The sequence below is a fragment of the Pelophylax lessonae genome, assembly GCF_965119305.1.
Source record: "Pelophylax lessonae genome assembly, chromosome: 6".
NCBI classification, from domain to species: Eukaryota; Metazoa; Chordata; class Amphibia; order Anura; family Ranidae; genus Pelophylax; species Pelophylax lessonae.
Window position 1 is genome coordinate 215,353,604 of NC_138773.1, and position 16,814 is coordinate 215,370,417.

Below are 16,814 nucleotides of genomic sequence, written 5' to 3' on the forward strand. Positions count from 1 at the left end.
GGCAACTTCCACAACGGCCCATCAGGTATGAGATATACAAGTAAGACCAATGTAGGTATGCAATTAAGCTCAGTGTACACCGTGCTTACCAGGAATTATTTGAATTAAAGCACAAAATATAAAAAAATTATTACATTTTTAAATTTTCCCTACACAGAAATGATTGCAATATTGTATTTGGTTTAGGTCTTTGGGTTTGGATACACTTTAAGGTTTCCACTTATATTTTATATCTTACCATTTTTATATCTTGCGAAGATCTCTGCATAGTAAAAAAAAAAAAAAAGTGTTGGCAATTACAAGAGTATATACACCCCACTGTGTCACACATTCTGATACAGAAAGTAAAATGGTCTGCTCTATGGGTACAACACCACTTTTGATTTTTACTAGATGTCAATGCGCCATCATAAGACATTGTTTCAATTTGTTTCATTAAAAGAAAACAAAACAGTCACATTATTAGGATGCCCCTGCATTGCATCCCATTTTTCTATTACTGTAAACACAGAGCTGGTGATGAGCTGTGCTAAACTTTACCTGCTCTCTAATCCACAAGTAGCCAGCCCTACATTGAAAGAAATGTATTCATACATCCACCTCTGGATGTTCTGTCCCTAATTTAAAAAAGAGGTACTAAATAGATCCCTTATTTAATCAACCTTATATCCTAACATGGAGCACTAGACAGCAGCAAAATGTCCACTTTAAATCAGCCACCTGCAGCTTTCAGGTATGTGCCGGTCTGGGTAGAGTGAATGCTACAGGGCGGATAACCCCCTACTGAAGTGTACAGTCAGTAGACAATTTTCCAGTGTGTTGGCTGCTCACAGTTCTTTTCTTGGTCTCCACAAAATCGGTTGTAGGTAGTCTTCGGGTCAAAACCTAAAATTTCTCTCTCTTCATGGATGCGGAAAGAGAAGGTAGAAACGGAAGTGCCAATAAAATACCTGCAAACGGAATTAGACAAATTACGATAAAAGTAGTAAGTGTTAGGTAGGGTTCATTTCTTATTACTGCTAATGCTTGATAGGCAGTTTGGGAATATAGGACAGAAAAATAATTCAGCAAGATCCAGTCAAAATCTTCTTTTGTTTTAAAAACAGTACAACAGGATTAAAATATCTGTCATGTGACAATACTGAAGAAATTACACTTTGCTACAATGTAGAGTGTAGAGCTTGTATAAAAGTGTAAATTTGCTGTCCCCTCAAAAAAACTCACACAGCCATTAATGTGTAAACCGCTGGCAACAAAAGTGAGTACACCCCTAAGTGAAAATGTCCACATTGGGACCAGTTAGCCATTTTTCCTCCCCAATGTCATGTGACTCTTTTGTGTTACAAGGTCTCAAGTGTGAATGAGGAGCAGGTGTGGTAAATTTGGTGTTATCGCTCTCTCTCTCATACTGGCCACTGGAAGTTCAACATGGCACCTCATGGCAAAGAACTTTCTGAGGATCTGAAAAAAAAAGAATTGTTGCTCTACTTAAAGATGGCCTAGGCTATAAGAAGATTGCCAAGACCCTGAAACTGAGCTGCAGCATGGTGGCCAAGACCATACAGCAGTTTAAAGAGGAAGTAAACCCCATGAAAAAAAAATTGAAAAAAAAAAACCTGTAAAGACAAAAGGCATAATGAGCTAGTATGCATTGCTAGTATGAAATACTTACCTAAAAACGAAGCCCCCGCAGTGCCGCCCGCTTCGCAACAGAACGGCCGACATGTTCAGCTGTCCTGCTTTCTGGATCGTGTCCTCCGGCTATCTGTTTGGACGGAGGCGCGGTTACATCACTCATGCGCGCGGGAGCCGCCGGTCACGGCACAGGGCTCTGATGGAATGGCACGGGTGCCCATTCCTTCAGAGCGCATGCGCCAATGACGTCATCGCCTGCATGCACTGTAAATATCTCCTAAACGGTGCAAGTTTAGGAGATATTTATAGCATCTATAGGCAAGCTGGCCCAAATAACTATTTGCATTACATAACTATGTGGCTGCTGCGTCCACTGTAATATATTGTACTAGCTTAAATAAAGTTTGCAGCAGTGTGTTCCACAGCAGTATGGGCAACTTCCCGTCAGCTGCTGGAAATAAATAGGTCAGGCTGAATGCTTCTCCAGCATTCAGGAGTTGCCTTGCATTTTTGTCAATACCTTTGATTGTTAGAGACAGAGAGGCGGGTGGATGATTGTTGAAAAATGTTTGCTTGATCAGCGTCACCGGCTATAGCCAGATACTCAACGGTTGAATGAAAAAAAAAAAAAAAAAAGAATAATCTATGGGATTGCCTTTCGTTGCCAATCGGAGGAAACATTGTATTTATTGAAAATAAACTACTACTGTGGAACGCAGTGCTATTTACTGTATGTAGCTAATACTACTACAGTATATTACAGCACACACACAGTGGCCACAGTTATATAATGGAAATACTTAATTTGGGCCAGCTTGGTCCTTACAATCTTTTTAAAGTCATATTAAACCTGTAATTCTACTTTAAAAAGGGACAGAAAATGTGGATTCCCATGGGTCACTATGAGGGATCTGTAAGTATCACCCTACCTGGCATGAGCACAAATCCACTGATCTATAATTGCCACTCCTCCATCCTTGTACAGCTCCAGCTCTTCCCAGGTGGGCTCATACCTCACCATTTCTGGGATCAACTTTCGAAGTTCTTCAAGATCTATAAAAAAATAGCAACAACTTACATACGTTTGTAAATGGAGATTCTACTACATCCTATTTTATAATAAATGTGTTTAGAACATGGTAATACTTTAGCACCAACCTTGCCTGTCAGAATCAGTAGCAATAAACACTTTCTTGAGTTTTTGCTTCTTTAAGAGGCTGTGAATTTCTTCAGCTGCTCGTCGTAAGCTAGGCACATCCTCTCTGTGGCCCCAAATAAAGTCTTTTCTTCGAAGATGTACAGCAAGATAAGGTCCTCCTAGAGGTGTGCTTGGCTTTGTCTATGTAGTAAACAAAAAGGCATTAGCAAATTCACTTATGAATGATCTTCATTTCAGGACAAATTAAAGGAGAACTATATTTTTATAAAAAAGTCCAGTTATCCATTTGCCCAAGCCCCTGACCTAAAGAAACCCCACACTCGTCTGTCTCAAATGTACATTTACCTGTATCTGACAACTATAGCCCACAGGAACCTTTAGAGCCTCCAGCCAAACTCTTCTTTATTCTGACTGCATCTATGAACCCCAGTGAAGTGCAGATCTATTGGGCCATCTACCGATACAGTGGCGCTTAAGATTTCTACTGGGCAGGTGCAGCGTGGAAGAAAAAATAAAAATAAATGATGGCCGAAGTAGCTGAAGATTACTGTGGGTCATGGATGTTCTTTTCAGGTAAATATACATCTCGTGTGGGGTGGCTTATTTTATGTCAGTGGATGGGGTGTAAAATAACTGTACTGAAAAAAAATGTGCTTCATGAAGTTTTTAGAAGGGACGTTCAAGTCAAACTGGGAATTTTGAGTTTATATAATAAAAAGAACAAATTTCAAGGAGTGGAAACTGATTTTTTAACATAATACCCTGCTACATTTATACACTTATCCAAGCATTTATGGAATGCCTGGAAAGCTTCAGCATAGAAATATTTGTCAGTACGCCTGGACCATCCTAGGACAGCCTGCTTCAATTCGTCATCAGTGCTGAATTGCTGACATCCAAGGAACTCTTTTAGGGATCCAAACAGGTGGAAATTACTCGGAGCGAGGTTCGGGCTGTACAGTGAGGTAAAAAGTATTTGATCCCCTGCTGATTTTGTACGTTTGCCCACTGACAAAGAAATGATCAGTCTATAATTTTAATAGTAGGATTATCTTAACAGTGAGAGACTGAAGAACAAAAAAATTCAGAAAACCGCATTTTAAAAAAGTTATAAATTGATTTGCATTTTAATAAGTAAAATAAGTATTTGACCCCTTCGCAAAACATGACTTAGTACTTAGCAAAATCCTTGTTGGCAATCACAGAGGTCAGACATTTATTTTAGTTGGCCACCAGGTTTGCACACATCCCAGGAGGAATTTTGTCCCACTCCTCTTTGCAGATCCTCTCCAAGTCATTAAGGTTTCGAGGCTGACATTTGGTAACTCGGAACCTTCAGCTCCCTCTTCATTTTCTATGGGATTAGGGTCTGGAGACTGACTAGGCCACTCCAGGACCTTAATGTACTTCTTCTTAAGCCTTAAACCATCCTTTGTTACCTTGGCCGTGTGTTTTGGGTCATTGTCATACTGGAATACTCATCCATGACCCATTTTTAATGCCTTGGCTGAGGGAGAGAGGTTCTCACCCTAGATTTGATAGTACATGGCCCTCTGCATTGTCCCTTTGATGCAGTGAAGTGCAGTGAAGTGGTCTTGTTCCCTTCGCAGAAAAACACCCCCAAAGCATAATGTTTCCATCTCCATGTTTGACGGTGGAGATGGTGTTCTTGGGGGTCACAAGCAGCATTCCTCCTCCTCCAAACTCGGCGAGCTGAGTTGAAGCCAAGAGCTCGATTTTGGTCTCATCTGACCACAACACTTTCACCCAATTCTCCTCTGAATCATTCAGCTGATCATTAGCAAGCTTCAGACAGGCCTGAACATGTGCTTTCTTGAGTAGGGGAACCTTGCGGGCCCTGCACGATTTCCGTCCTTCACAACATAGTGTGTTATGAATTGTTTTCTTGGTGACTATGATCCCAGCTAACTGGAGATCATTGACAAGATGTAGTTTTGGGCTGATTCCTCACCGTTCTCATGATCACTGAATCTCCACGGGGTGAGATCTTGCATGAAGGCCCAGAGGGGGAGTTTGACAGTTATTTTGTGTTTCTTCCATTTGCAAATAATCACACCAACTGTTGTCACCCTCTCACCAAGTTAATTGGCGATGGTCTTGTGTAGGTCTACAATCTTGTCCCTGACATCCTTGGACAGCTCTTCGGTCTTGACCATGGTGGAGAGATTTGAATCTGATTGATTGCTTCTGTGGACAGGTGTCTTTTAAAGAGTACTCCTAATCTCAGCTCATTACCTGCATAGAAGACACCTGGAAGCCAGAAATCTTGCCGATTGATAGGGGGATCAAATACTTATTCCATTCATTAAAATGCAAATCAATTTACAACTTTTTTGAAATTACTTTTTCTGGATTTATTTGTTGTTATAATGTCTCTCACTGTTAAAATAAACCTACCATTAAAATTATAGTCTGATCATTTCTTTGTCAGTGGGCAAATGTACAAAATCAGAAGTGGATCAAATACTTTTTTCCCCTCACTGTAAGGAGGGGGATGTAGCAATACCTCCCAGTCGAGTTGCTGTAGTGTGCACATGAGCAGTATGAGATTGTGCATTGTCCTGGAGAAACAGAACGCCCTTGGTGATCAAACCAGGCTGTTTTTTTTTTTCGCAGATGCGTATGCACATCACACAGAACACGACAGTACCCAGCGTTCGCTAATCTTCACCATTCCCAGAAAAAGATCGGGCTCTTGTGCAATTATAGGTTATGCGTCATCTATCCAGGATCAGGCATTCCACGCGCTAAATGTTCACAGGACTGCTGTGGGCTGGGAACCACAGCCGGGATCGCCATTGACAGACGTACAGCCATCTTTGAACGTTTACACCAATTCAAATGTCTTACTGTGGCTTAGCGTTTCATCACCGTACTATGTATGAAGTCTTCTGTAGATATCCACGGGTTTTACGCCTTCGTTCACAAGAAACGTCATCACCACACGCTGTTCCATGCATTCACCAACATGGTTGTCTGTTATCTTGATTTACAGTCCCTGGACTGGCCTGTGACATGTTTGCCACCTATTAGTAATAGCACACTCTTGCCTCTTACTATTGCGTGTAGTACTGCCACGCTAGCATCCATTTTTATACCTGTAAAATTAAAAAGTCCCGGTTTGACTTGAACGTCCCTCGAATAATGCACTCTCATTTTGTCACCCATAAAAATATAAAGATGCCTTGATTGACATGTAGCTAATGGCAGTGTAGACACTCTTAATATATCTAGTTTTTTGTAACTTAGTTCACTCAAGCCAATCAGAAAAAAACAGAACACTGTCAAAATGTTTATTTTATGTGTACTGCTAGGATCTAATGGTCTTTATATTGATCCTGGAGGTAAAAATGTAGCATATCGCTGCTATTAAAATGGGTAGGACAATGAGCCTTGTCTGTGAAAGATTTTTTCACCAGAAATATCACTTTACTTTTAAAGCCAATGTTTAAGTTGTTTTCCTGTAACTGATATGTTTTGGAATGCAAGTCAAACACAGGTTATCAAATCCCAGGACAGCTGGAGAACTTGGTATGAGACACTTGTAATCCCTTGTACAGCAGCACTCCCCACATGCAAATGTGTTGACAAGTAGCGTAGGAGAGAAAAAAAAAAAAAGGCCAGATGCTATTAGTCTGCTTCTACTCTTTCACTGTCCAGTCAGCAGGAGAGAGGACACCACGGTGTTCCTTCTACAGTTTAATGCAGTAGCAGGGAAAGTGGTATAATCTGCGTGCATTTAGCCACTTCCCTTCATTTAAACTTTAACCACTTGCCGCCCTGCTTCTGCAGACAGACACTGTGGTGTCGCATCACATGCAGGCTCAGTTATGTATATATACATGATTGAGGTTGATGCGGTTTAGGAATGCACAGCGCGCTCCTCCTCTGACCGCTGTGTCCCAACGGGTCACTGTTACTGATAGTCGGGTATCATGTGATCGCTATGATTGGTCTTAGTGATCACATACCAATGTAAACAACCTGAAATGAATGCAAAGCAAATTATTCTGGGTGGCTGCACTTCCAATAATGGGATTTTTTGACTTACCGTAAAATAAATTTCTCTGATTTTCATTGACAGACACAGCTCCTGATATTCATAACCATTGGGTTCTACTGCCTCCTAGAGGAGTAGGACACTAGGCAGAAAAGAATTCTGGCTACACCCATGGGCAGTCCCAGGGGGTATACTCCCTCTCTCTGCTATAGCCACTCAGTTTTGTTACAAGCAGTGTCAGGAGAATCATAACACAGAGGGGTGGGTGCTGTATCCACCAATGAACATCAGAGAAATGAGAGAGATTTTACGGTAAGTCAAAAATCCCATTTTCTCTTTCGTTCATTGACGGACACAGCTACTGATATTCATAACCATTGGGACGTTCCAACTAAGTGTTAAACATGAGGGGTTGGAACAACAAAGAAATTCCCAAGGGTAAACATTAGCCAACCAGGCAACAGGAGCTCAACCAAACAACTGGATAGTAAAGAAAATTTGACCAGCGCTATGGACTGTTAAATATAGAGAGAATGTAAAATGAGAAAAAGGTGTAAGCTGCCACCAATCAACCCTCAGGTGCAAGGGTGAATGTGAGAAAAAATGAGAAGTGACGATTGGTATCGGCGCTACCTTATTGTGATTAAACATATAAGTAAATTAAATCTCAAAGTGCCACAAACTAGCATGGATAAAGGCTTCAGTGAGAAATTAATAATGTAAAATAAATTAAATCTCAAAGTGCCACAAACTGGCGTGGATAAAGACTCAGTGAGAAATTAATAAGTGGTGAATAAATTAAGGTGTTTATTCGAGCAATATGAAAATATCCAAACTCACACCCAAAGGAATGTGATGGTGAATAAAAACCAAGAAGCATATATACTGTGAATTGATGTAAAAATTATTATCCGTTCCCACTACCAAAGGGATATTAAAAATGCTAAACAGGACACAGATGCCTGATATATGTGCCACAGGATGTGTGATTTAACAGGTAGTGAACATCATGAAGTGAAAGTGAGATTACTAATGTGTAAATTCCAAAATCGCCACTGGGTGGCGTATCAATCATACGACCTGACTGTGTGGTTTGAGGGGATCTTTCCTCCGTTCCGGGGGGAGCAGTGAGCCGATGTTCTTGCTCTAGATGCTCCAACAGAGAAAAAACCCCATAGTGAATGTAGAGTAAATGCAGAAGGTGGAAATACGATGTGCACTCACTCGTTAAGATGATCAGGATCAGATAGAGCGTTCGCGCCGGGATGCTTCCGCGTTCCACGGCCGTTAACCGGAAGTGACGTTGTGGCGTACGAGACTCTGCACTACGCGTTTCGTCAGAGGGACGTCTACTGGAGCGGCGTCAACTAGGCGTACTCCCGGTCACTTCATAGCCGCCCGTATCCAAGCAACAGAGGGGATAGTTTAACACCGCCATCTTTCTGTTCCCTCTCCGGAAGCCATATTGCTCCTCCATCGGCTTCAGCTATGGATGTGTAAGGGAACGGCCATCATCATCATGTCCGATCACTTTGTATAAACGAGTGTTGCATGATCCTTTCATTTTGGAGTTTTTTAAAAACATGTTTTATTAATGGAGTATTTTAAAATTACCGAATGTAAAAAAAGGGATATATTGAAAAATATTAAAAATTGACCAACAAATATAAATAAGAATCCCGGATGCCTGGTCATAAAAACATCATTATTAGAACCTTGTCCAGAGGAAAAAATAAAAAACCCGTGGTTGTGTAAATGGCTGGTTAAAAATATTTTAAAATTATTTAAAATGAAAAATAAAAATTAAAAAATAAAAATGAATACAAATCTATTTTAAAACTGAGAGGAGAAGAGACGAGGGGAAGGGGGAGGGAGGCCCATTGTCTCTATGGAGGAAAGGAGATGTAATTATGCAGATAAAAGCATTGCAAGTGTTACTTTATATAGAATTGCTGGTGTTTTGTAAGATGGAGGGATGTTGGAAGAGAAGGTCCGATATTAGATTGCTTTACTACTGTTTTGAAAGATGTAATGGACCATGGTCAGCAAGCTAATACGGAATAAACACTAGAGGAATGTATGTATGTATATATATATATATATATATATATATATATATATATATATATATATATATATATATATATATATGTGGGTGTAGAAATAGGAACATATATCACGAACAAAATGTATAGTGGTGACGGAAAGTCAGAGGAGGATACTCACATATATTATAGTGAATGTTGTACAAAAAAATAGTTGTTCTAAAAGTGATGTTGGATGAGAAGGCTAAAAATACATTGGTTATAAAACCGATTTTTAAAGGAAAAATCACCACGAAAAGGTTATATTCAATATAAAATTACTAAAATATATTAAAATATAAAAACCAGGAAATTTAAGAACACTAAAACGCTGATGGGGTCGAACGCCTATGTATCTGTGATAAAACAATTTAGGTCTATATCAGCATTCAACCCCTAAGGACGGAGAGATCTCATCATGTATATCCACTTGGTTTCATTGCGTTAAACCATTCTTCTTTTGTTACTGCCTCTCCAATCTCCTTTAATTTTATCTATTGCATAAAAGGTCAATCCTGAGGGGTTCTGAGCATGCACCTCTTTAAAATGTCTTGAAAGGGTATGTTTGTCAAAACCCTTTTTGATTTTCTTGATGTGTTCCCTGATTCGAACATATAATTGGCGGGTGGTTCTTCCGATATACTGTAAATGACATGGACATTCTATGACATATGTGACATAAGAACTGGTGCATGTGATTGTATCCTTTATTTTGAACTCCTCTCCTGTGGTGTTGGATTTAAAATTTGTGATTTTCCTGGGTTGATTTCTATTTGTTCTACATGGCAGACATTTTTTACATCTGAAGAAACCATTGATGTTGGTAGGAAGAGTGATTTTTTTGGGCGGGTTGATCACATTCTTAACCAGTCTGTCTCTTAACGTTGGTGCTCTCCTGTAAATGAAGGATGTTTTTTTTGGCAGGATCTTCTTCAATGTTTTATCTGCTGTGAGAATAGGCCAATGTTTTCTTATTATTCTTTCAACCTCTTTATGTTGCCTGTTAAAACCAGTGATGAAGGCAAGTTCATAGTTATTCTTCTTTTCTTTCTTCTTTTTGTCTTTGATGAGTTCTTCCCTTTTTATGTTCCTTACTATCTTTTTAAGGTTTTCCAGTTCTCTCTTTTTGTACCCCTTTTCCACGAATCTCTGAATGAGGAGATCTGCTTGTATATCATAATCCCGAGCATTACTGCAATTTCTCCGGATTCGCAGAAGTTGCCCCTTGGGGATATTCCCCAGCCATTGCGGATGGTGACAACTTCTCTTTGGGATATAACCATTCTTGTCAGTTTTTTTAAAAAAGGTTTTGCTGAATATTTTTCCATCTTGTTTGAATAATTCTAGGTCCAGGTATGATATCTTGTGTTTGTCCCAATTTCCTGTAAAGGTTATTTCATACCTATTTCCACTGATCTCATCAAAGAAGATTTGTAGACTCTCTTCATCTCCCCGCCATACCAAGATGATATCGTCTATATACCTCTTGTAATATTTCAGGTTGGGTTTTTCTGTGCTGAAAACCTGTTCTTCCTCCCATTTTTGCATAAATATGTTCGCAACGCTCGGTGCGTATTTGGCTCCCATTGCGACACCCTTGATCTGTGCATAGTATTTTCCTTTATACCAAAAGTAGTTGGAGTTCATGGCCATCTTAAGGCCTTCCAGGATAAAGTGCATTTGTGCTTGTTTCAGGTCAGTGTATTTGTGTAACGCCCAATCAATACTATCTAGCCCATCACTTTGTACAATGTTAGTGTACAGGGAGTTCACGTCTATAGTGACTAAAATATCCTCCTCTGTGACAGTTAGATCTTGGATGTCCTTCAGTAATTGTTTGCTGTCTCTGAGATAAGATCTCCCTTTGGGTACTAAGGGCTGTAGGAATTTATCCAGGTATTCCCCCAAACGTGAGTGTACCGAGTTTATGCCACTCACTATTGGGCGTCCTGGGTTTTTTTTTTCGTCTTTATGTATTTTCGGTAAAAAATAAATAATCGGTGTTCTGGCTGCTTCCAACAACTGGAGCCCCCCTGAAAAAACACCACACCCTCAAAGAGGATCAGGTCTTTTTAAACAGCAGACTGCAAAACCTTGCGGCCAAAAAGAAGCATCCGCAGATGGCAACACATCTATTTTATAAAACTTTGTAAAGGTGTGCACCGACGACCAGGTGGCCGCCTTGCAAACCTGCGTCACTGACATCTGATGACGGAAAGCCTGGGAGGCACTAAGCGCCCCAGTAGAGTACGCCTCTGATGAAATAGGCCTGAACCACCGTCTGTCTGATCCATCTGGAAATGGTCGCAAAGGAAGAGGACAACCCTTTTCGAGGTCAATCCATGAGCACAACGATTGAGAGTCTGACTTCCTGAAAGACTCCATAGCTGCCAGGTACACCCTAATTGCCCGGACCATAACCAAGGCATGCAAGGCAATTTCCTTCTGATGTTTAGGCCTGGAAATCAGGGAAGGCAACACAATGTCTTCATTCTAATGAAAATCAGAGACAACCTTTGGAAGGAATAATGGACAGGGACGAAGAACCACCTTATCTCTGTGAATCACCAGGTAAGGTGAACGACAGGAAAACGCCGCCAGTTCTGACACCCTGCGCAGTGAGGCTTTCTGTAGAGCTGAAAGCACCAAGTTAAGATCCCAAGGCGGCAACGTAGCCTGCATTGGAGAAACCAAATGTCGCACACCCCAAAGAAAGGTACGCACCAGGGAGTATGTGGCCAAAGGTCATTGGAAGAAGACTGCAAAGTCGACACCTGGCCCTTGATGGTACTCAAGGCTGTTTTCTGTTAAACCCCCCAACATTGAAGGAAGGTCAAGATCTGAGCCACGAGAATGAGCGAGGAAAAAATCCCAAGAGACTTCCACCATCCAATGTACTAGGGATGCAAGAGACTTCCACCAACATTTTGGGCCGAAACCGAAAATGCAGGATGCCCTTGGCCGAAAACTGAAACCGAAAATGACTTTTTCCCCCAAATAATTTTAAAATAGATGGAAAAGGGGCATACGCCAAAAACAGGCAGCGATGTACACCTGTCGCTGCCACCCTGTCACAGTATATGTACTGTGACGGGTTGGCAATAGGTTAAATTACCAATGATATTTGTATTATGCAGCATGAGGGGGTTAATGTATTGTCACTGCTGGTCACTGCTGCATTAGTGACCGACCAGTGGCAGTTAATTAACCCCTTTGTGCTGCATTAGTGCAACCAGTATCAGTGCAACCAGTGTTAATTAACACTGATACTGGTTGCACTAATGCAGCACAAAGGGGTTAATTAACTGCCACTGGTCGGTCACTAATGCAGCAGTGACCAGCAGTGGCAATACATTAACCCCCTCATGCTGCATAATACTAATACCAATGGTAAGCTCGCCTGAGCTCCTCCCCTCCCCCCCGCATCAGCCTCAGCGTCCCTCTCCTACTCACTCAGCTCCTCCGGTCACGGTGTCCATTATTCAAAAGTCCCGCCTCTGTCCGGCCGCCCGCCTCCCGGTAATGTCACTACTCCTACGATCTGTCCATGAATGAAGTGACACACCGGGCGGGAGGGCGGGCGAGCGGCCGCTAATAGCTGTCACTATGTGAGCTTCACTTCTCTTCAATTCCCTGTCAGCAGCACGATGTACATGCATTAACTGACACTCCGGGCGGGGGGAGCGGCCGCTAATAGATAGAACTATGTGATCCTTCCCTGTCAGCAGGACTGTGTGTGAATGAGAACTTACCTGACACCGGGCGGGGGGAGCAGCCGCTAATAACTATGTGAGCCCTTCACTTCCCTGTCAGAGGAGATACAAGCCTGACAGGGAAGGGAAGGGCTCACATAGTTACAGCTATTAGCGGCCGCTCCCCCCGCCCGGTGTCAGGTCAGTTCTCATTCACACACAGTCCCACTGACAGGGAAGGATCACATAGTTCTATCTATTAGCGGCCGCTCGCCCCGCCCTCCCGCCTGGTATGTCCTTTCATTCATGCACAGATCATAGTAGTAGGGACGTCATTGAGAGGCGGGCGGCCGGCCAGAGGCGGGACTTTTAAAACCTGCCCTGTGCTGCTCCCTCCTCCTTCCTCACGGCGGCCATATTAATTTCGGCAATGTTAACCCATTATTGGCCGAAATGGGATAGGCTCATTTTCGGCCGATAATTTCAGTGGCCAAAATTTTCGGTGCATCCCTACAATGTACATCTTCCACGTACGATGGTAGATCTTCCTAGAGGTAGATTTCCTAGCTTTTATCAGTGTAGGAATCACTGACTCAGATAAATCCCTATCCTTCCGCACCTGGCATTCAACAGCCAAGCCGTCAAAGCCAGCGACTGTAAAGCAGGATGGAAGATTGGTTTTTTGGACAGCAGATCTTCCCTGGGAGGAAGCCGCCAAAGAATCGTCGGCGACCAGCTGCACCAGATTGGCGTACCAAGCCCCGCGAGGCCAGTCCAGAGCCACTAAGATAACCTGAATCCCTTCTGCCTCGATCCTGCATAGAAGTCTGGGAAGAAGCTTGAGAGGAGGGAAGAAGCTTGAGAGGAGGGAAGGCGTAAATCAGACGATACTGATCCCACAGGACCATCAGTGCGTCTGAGGTGTCCGCCAGAGGATCCCTTTACTGAGCCACAAACCTCTGCACCAACAGATCTACCTCGGGGGTGAGTCACTGGAGACACAGCTGATGAAGGGACCACTCCCCGTGATCCAACGCCTGGCGACTGAGGTAATTCGCCTGCCAATTTTTCACCCCGGAATGTGTACATTGGAGAGGGCTGGAATGAACTGTTCTGCCCATCATAGAATGCTACCCCCAGAGCCACCAGGACACTTCTTGTGTCCCCTTGGTGATTGACTGCGCACTGGACAACCCTAAACACGATCTGTCCAATGATCCAGACACAGCCTGATTGCTCGAAGTTCCAAGACATTGATCGGGAGTCTGAACTCTTCCAGCGTCCAGATCCCCTAAGCAGGATGCTTGCCGATGACGCCTCCCCAGCCGGACAGGCTGGCATCCGTGGTGACCAGCCAAATCGCCGGAGAACGGAGCCATCATATCCGGGATTCCTTCATACCCCAAGGAAGCTGGTTGTCCAGAGACTGCGGAGTCTTGTTCCATTTGGTCAGAATTTCCCCTTGCAGGGACCTCGTATGGAACTGTGCAAACTGAACATCCTCGAAGGTAGACACCATCAGGCCCAGCACCCACATGCAAGTCTGGAGGGATGACCATTTGTTGGACAGCAGGAGGCGAATTGCATCCTGCAATTTCTGGAGTTTGTTCAGAGGAAGGAGCAGTCTGGCTAAGGCTGAGTCCAGAGTCAGGCCCAGATAGTCCAGCTTTGTAGATGGAACCAGAGCAGACTTCTGAAAATTCAGAATCCAGCCGAACTCCCGCAGAGTTCGTATTGTGATCTCCAGGTTCTCCACCAGAGCAGAGGGAGACTCCACTCACAGAAGGAGATCGTCCAAGTAGCCCAGTATCGCGATCCCCCATTGACGTAGCAAAGCCAGCACCAGGGCTAACACTTTTGTGAAGACCCGAGGAGCAGATGCGAGACCAAAGAGTAACGCCACAAACTGATAATCCTCCTCTCCCACAGCAAAGCCAAGAAAACGCTGGTGACTGGCACATATTGGAATGTGCGGGTAGGAATCCTTGATGTCGATAGAGGCAAGGAAATCCCCTGATGCAGGGATGCCACCACCATTCGAATGGACTCCATTCTGAACTTCAGGACTCTCACAAAGCAGTTTAGAAGAAGCACCTTGCCTTCCTTCCTGGGAACTGTAAACAGCCTGGGGACAGGCGCAAGTTGGAAGGAAAAAAACCTTGCCGGAGGACAAGAGCGAAAATCGATCTTGTACCTGGACCGAATTACTTTGTGGACCCGCTTGTCTTGAACCCGAAGCCAACGAGTCCGGAAACCAGCGAAGACGTCCCCCCACCCCCGATACGGGTGAGGACGCACCTTCATGCAGAAGGAGCCTTGTCCATGGTCTGGAGAAGCCCGATCTTGGCTTGACAGACCAGGTTCGTATGGATCCTCTAGAAGTGGCCCTGAAAGGCTTTGAGCCCTTGTCAGTCGACTCTGAGGAACGAAAAAACTTCTTATGAGCTGAAAAGGAAGGCCTACTTCTACGACAAGGTTTCTTGCCCTTAGTAGCCTGCGGAAGGAAAGTACTCTTCCCCCATGTGGCCTTTAATGAGGTCATCCAGGGTAGCTCCAAACACGTGATCTCCTTGAAAAGGCCTTTTTTGAAGTCTGATCTGCAGACCAGCACTTGAACCAAAAGACACACCGAAGGACCACTGCCAAAACAGAGAGGCGAGCCATCAGAGGAGAAGCATCACAGAAACTGCAGCCCCTGGACCAGCTGGTTTGCCAGCTCGGCAAAGGCAAGGGGGAGCTGTTCCCCCTCCAGGTCACGGTGTAGAGGCTTAGCCCACTTTGTCAGAGTTTGCGACACTAGGGCAATAGTAAATACCAGCCTCATTGCCAAACCAGCCAGAGTGGACATAGTGCAGGCTTTTTGCTAGCCCGTCACCCACAAGCCACCTCCACCCGGGACACAAGGGACTCCAGGACCGGCATCGGTACATGGATGGATGGATGGTTGGGACCCAGAGGGCCCCACAGCCTCAGAGAGGGGTTTAGGTGGAGAAATGTGCTCCGAAGACTCCATGAGTCACCAGGGGGACCCCACAAAAAGTGTAAAACACTAAGGGGCAACCCTCATCACACTGACAGCACCACCTGGTCCCCAGGCACAAAGCAATCCTTAGCAGAGAAGGAGAGGACCCCACCAGTCTCACCACCCACAGAAACAGGCCTCTGCAGACACCAGGGGAACCTGCACTACACATGCGGCGATAAGGAAGTAAAACAATCCAGGAGTCAGCACCAGGGGATGAAGAGGGGCTACCGCTGCCGAAATCGCCGCCCATAGGGCTCCACTGTCATGGCCACCACTATTTCCATTGGGAAACCATGACAAAATGGCAACCGGACTAGAAAAACATGGCCGCTGTGTATAGAAACACACAGGCTACAACTAAACGGCGGCACCCCAAGGCTTACAGGGATCCAGGAGGGAGACCAGGCCTCATGGAGAGATCCAGGCAGGACAGTAGGGTCCTGGCAGGAGCCCCCACCAGGTGCAACCCCCCCCCCCCCTGAACAGTAGATCTTCTGGTCCGGTAAGGAGGGGAACCAGGGGGTCCTTTCATACAAAGGATGGACATACGTCCACCCCAAATTTCTACAGGGGGAGGGGGGGGGGGGACAGCTACTCACCATACCAGGAACCAGGCGGGCACCACTCCAGACAGAACCCCTCTCCATCCAAATGGGGGGGGGGGGGATCTGCCCGGAGGAACACTGTGACTCGGGCGGAGACCCGGGTCATATGCGACCTCACGAGGCGTTTAACTCGTAGGCCAGCCCCCGTCCAGTGGGGCTATGTCGAGGCCAACCTAGCACGGAGCAGAAGGTCTGCGCGCGCTCGCTGGCCAGACTGGGGTGACCACTGGATCTAAATTATCCAGTCTGTCGTCCAGTCCGGCAGCTGAATGTAGATCTCACAGGAAATAAAGGAGGAAAAAAATGTTCTATCTAAAAATTTGTGCCAGGAACAAAGATCCCAGCAAGGAACTAGGTCCTTACTCCTGACTAGGCTGAAAAAAACGGAGTGGCTATAGCAGAGAGAGGGAGTATACCCCCTGGGACTGCCCATAGGTGTAGCCAGAACTATTTTCTGCCTAGTGTCCTTCTCCTGTAGTGGGCAGTATAACCCAATGGTTTTAAATATCTGGAGCTGTGTCCTTAAATTAACGAAAGAGAAAATCCTTTTTATTGAAGCTTCACATGACAAGTGGTTAACAGATGTAGCAGGG

The 16,814-nt window shown here is 44.3% G+C and overlaps 1 protein-coding gene across 1 annotated transcript in view; it reads right to left on the reverse strand.

Moving 5' to 3' along the window:
* Positions 1-474: 474 nt before the first annotated feature.
* POFUT2 (protein O-fucosyltransferase 2) overlaps positions 475-16,814 on the reverse strand; it is a 46,089-nt gene continuing 29,749 nt past the window's right edge. The window contains exons 7-9 of the mRNA XM_082261393.1: positions 2,794-2,974; positions 2,565-2,688; positions 475-950 (exon numbers count right to left, since the gene is read on the reverse strand). Coding sequence (XP_082117519.1) covers positions 797-950; positions 2,565-2,688; positions 2,794-2,974 — 459 coding nt within the window. The 3' untranslated portion in view covers positions 475-796. The remainder of the gene's footprint in view (positions 951-2,564; positions 2,689-2,793; positions 2,975-16,814) is intronic.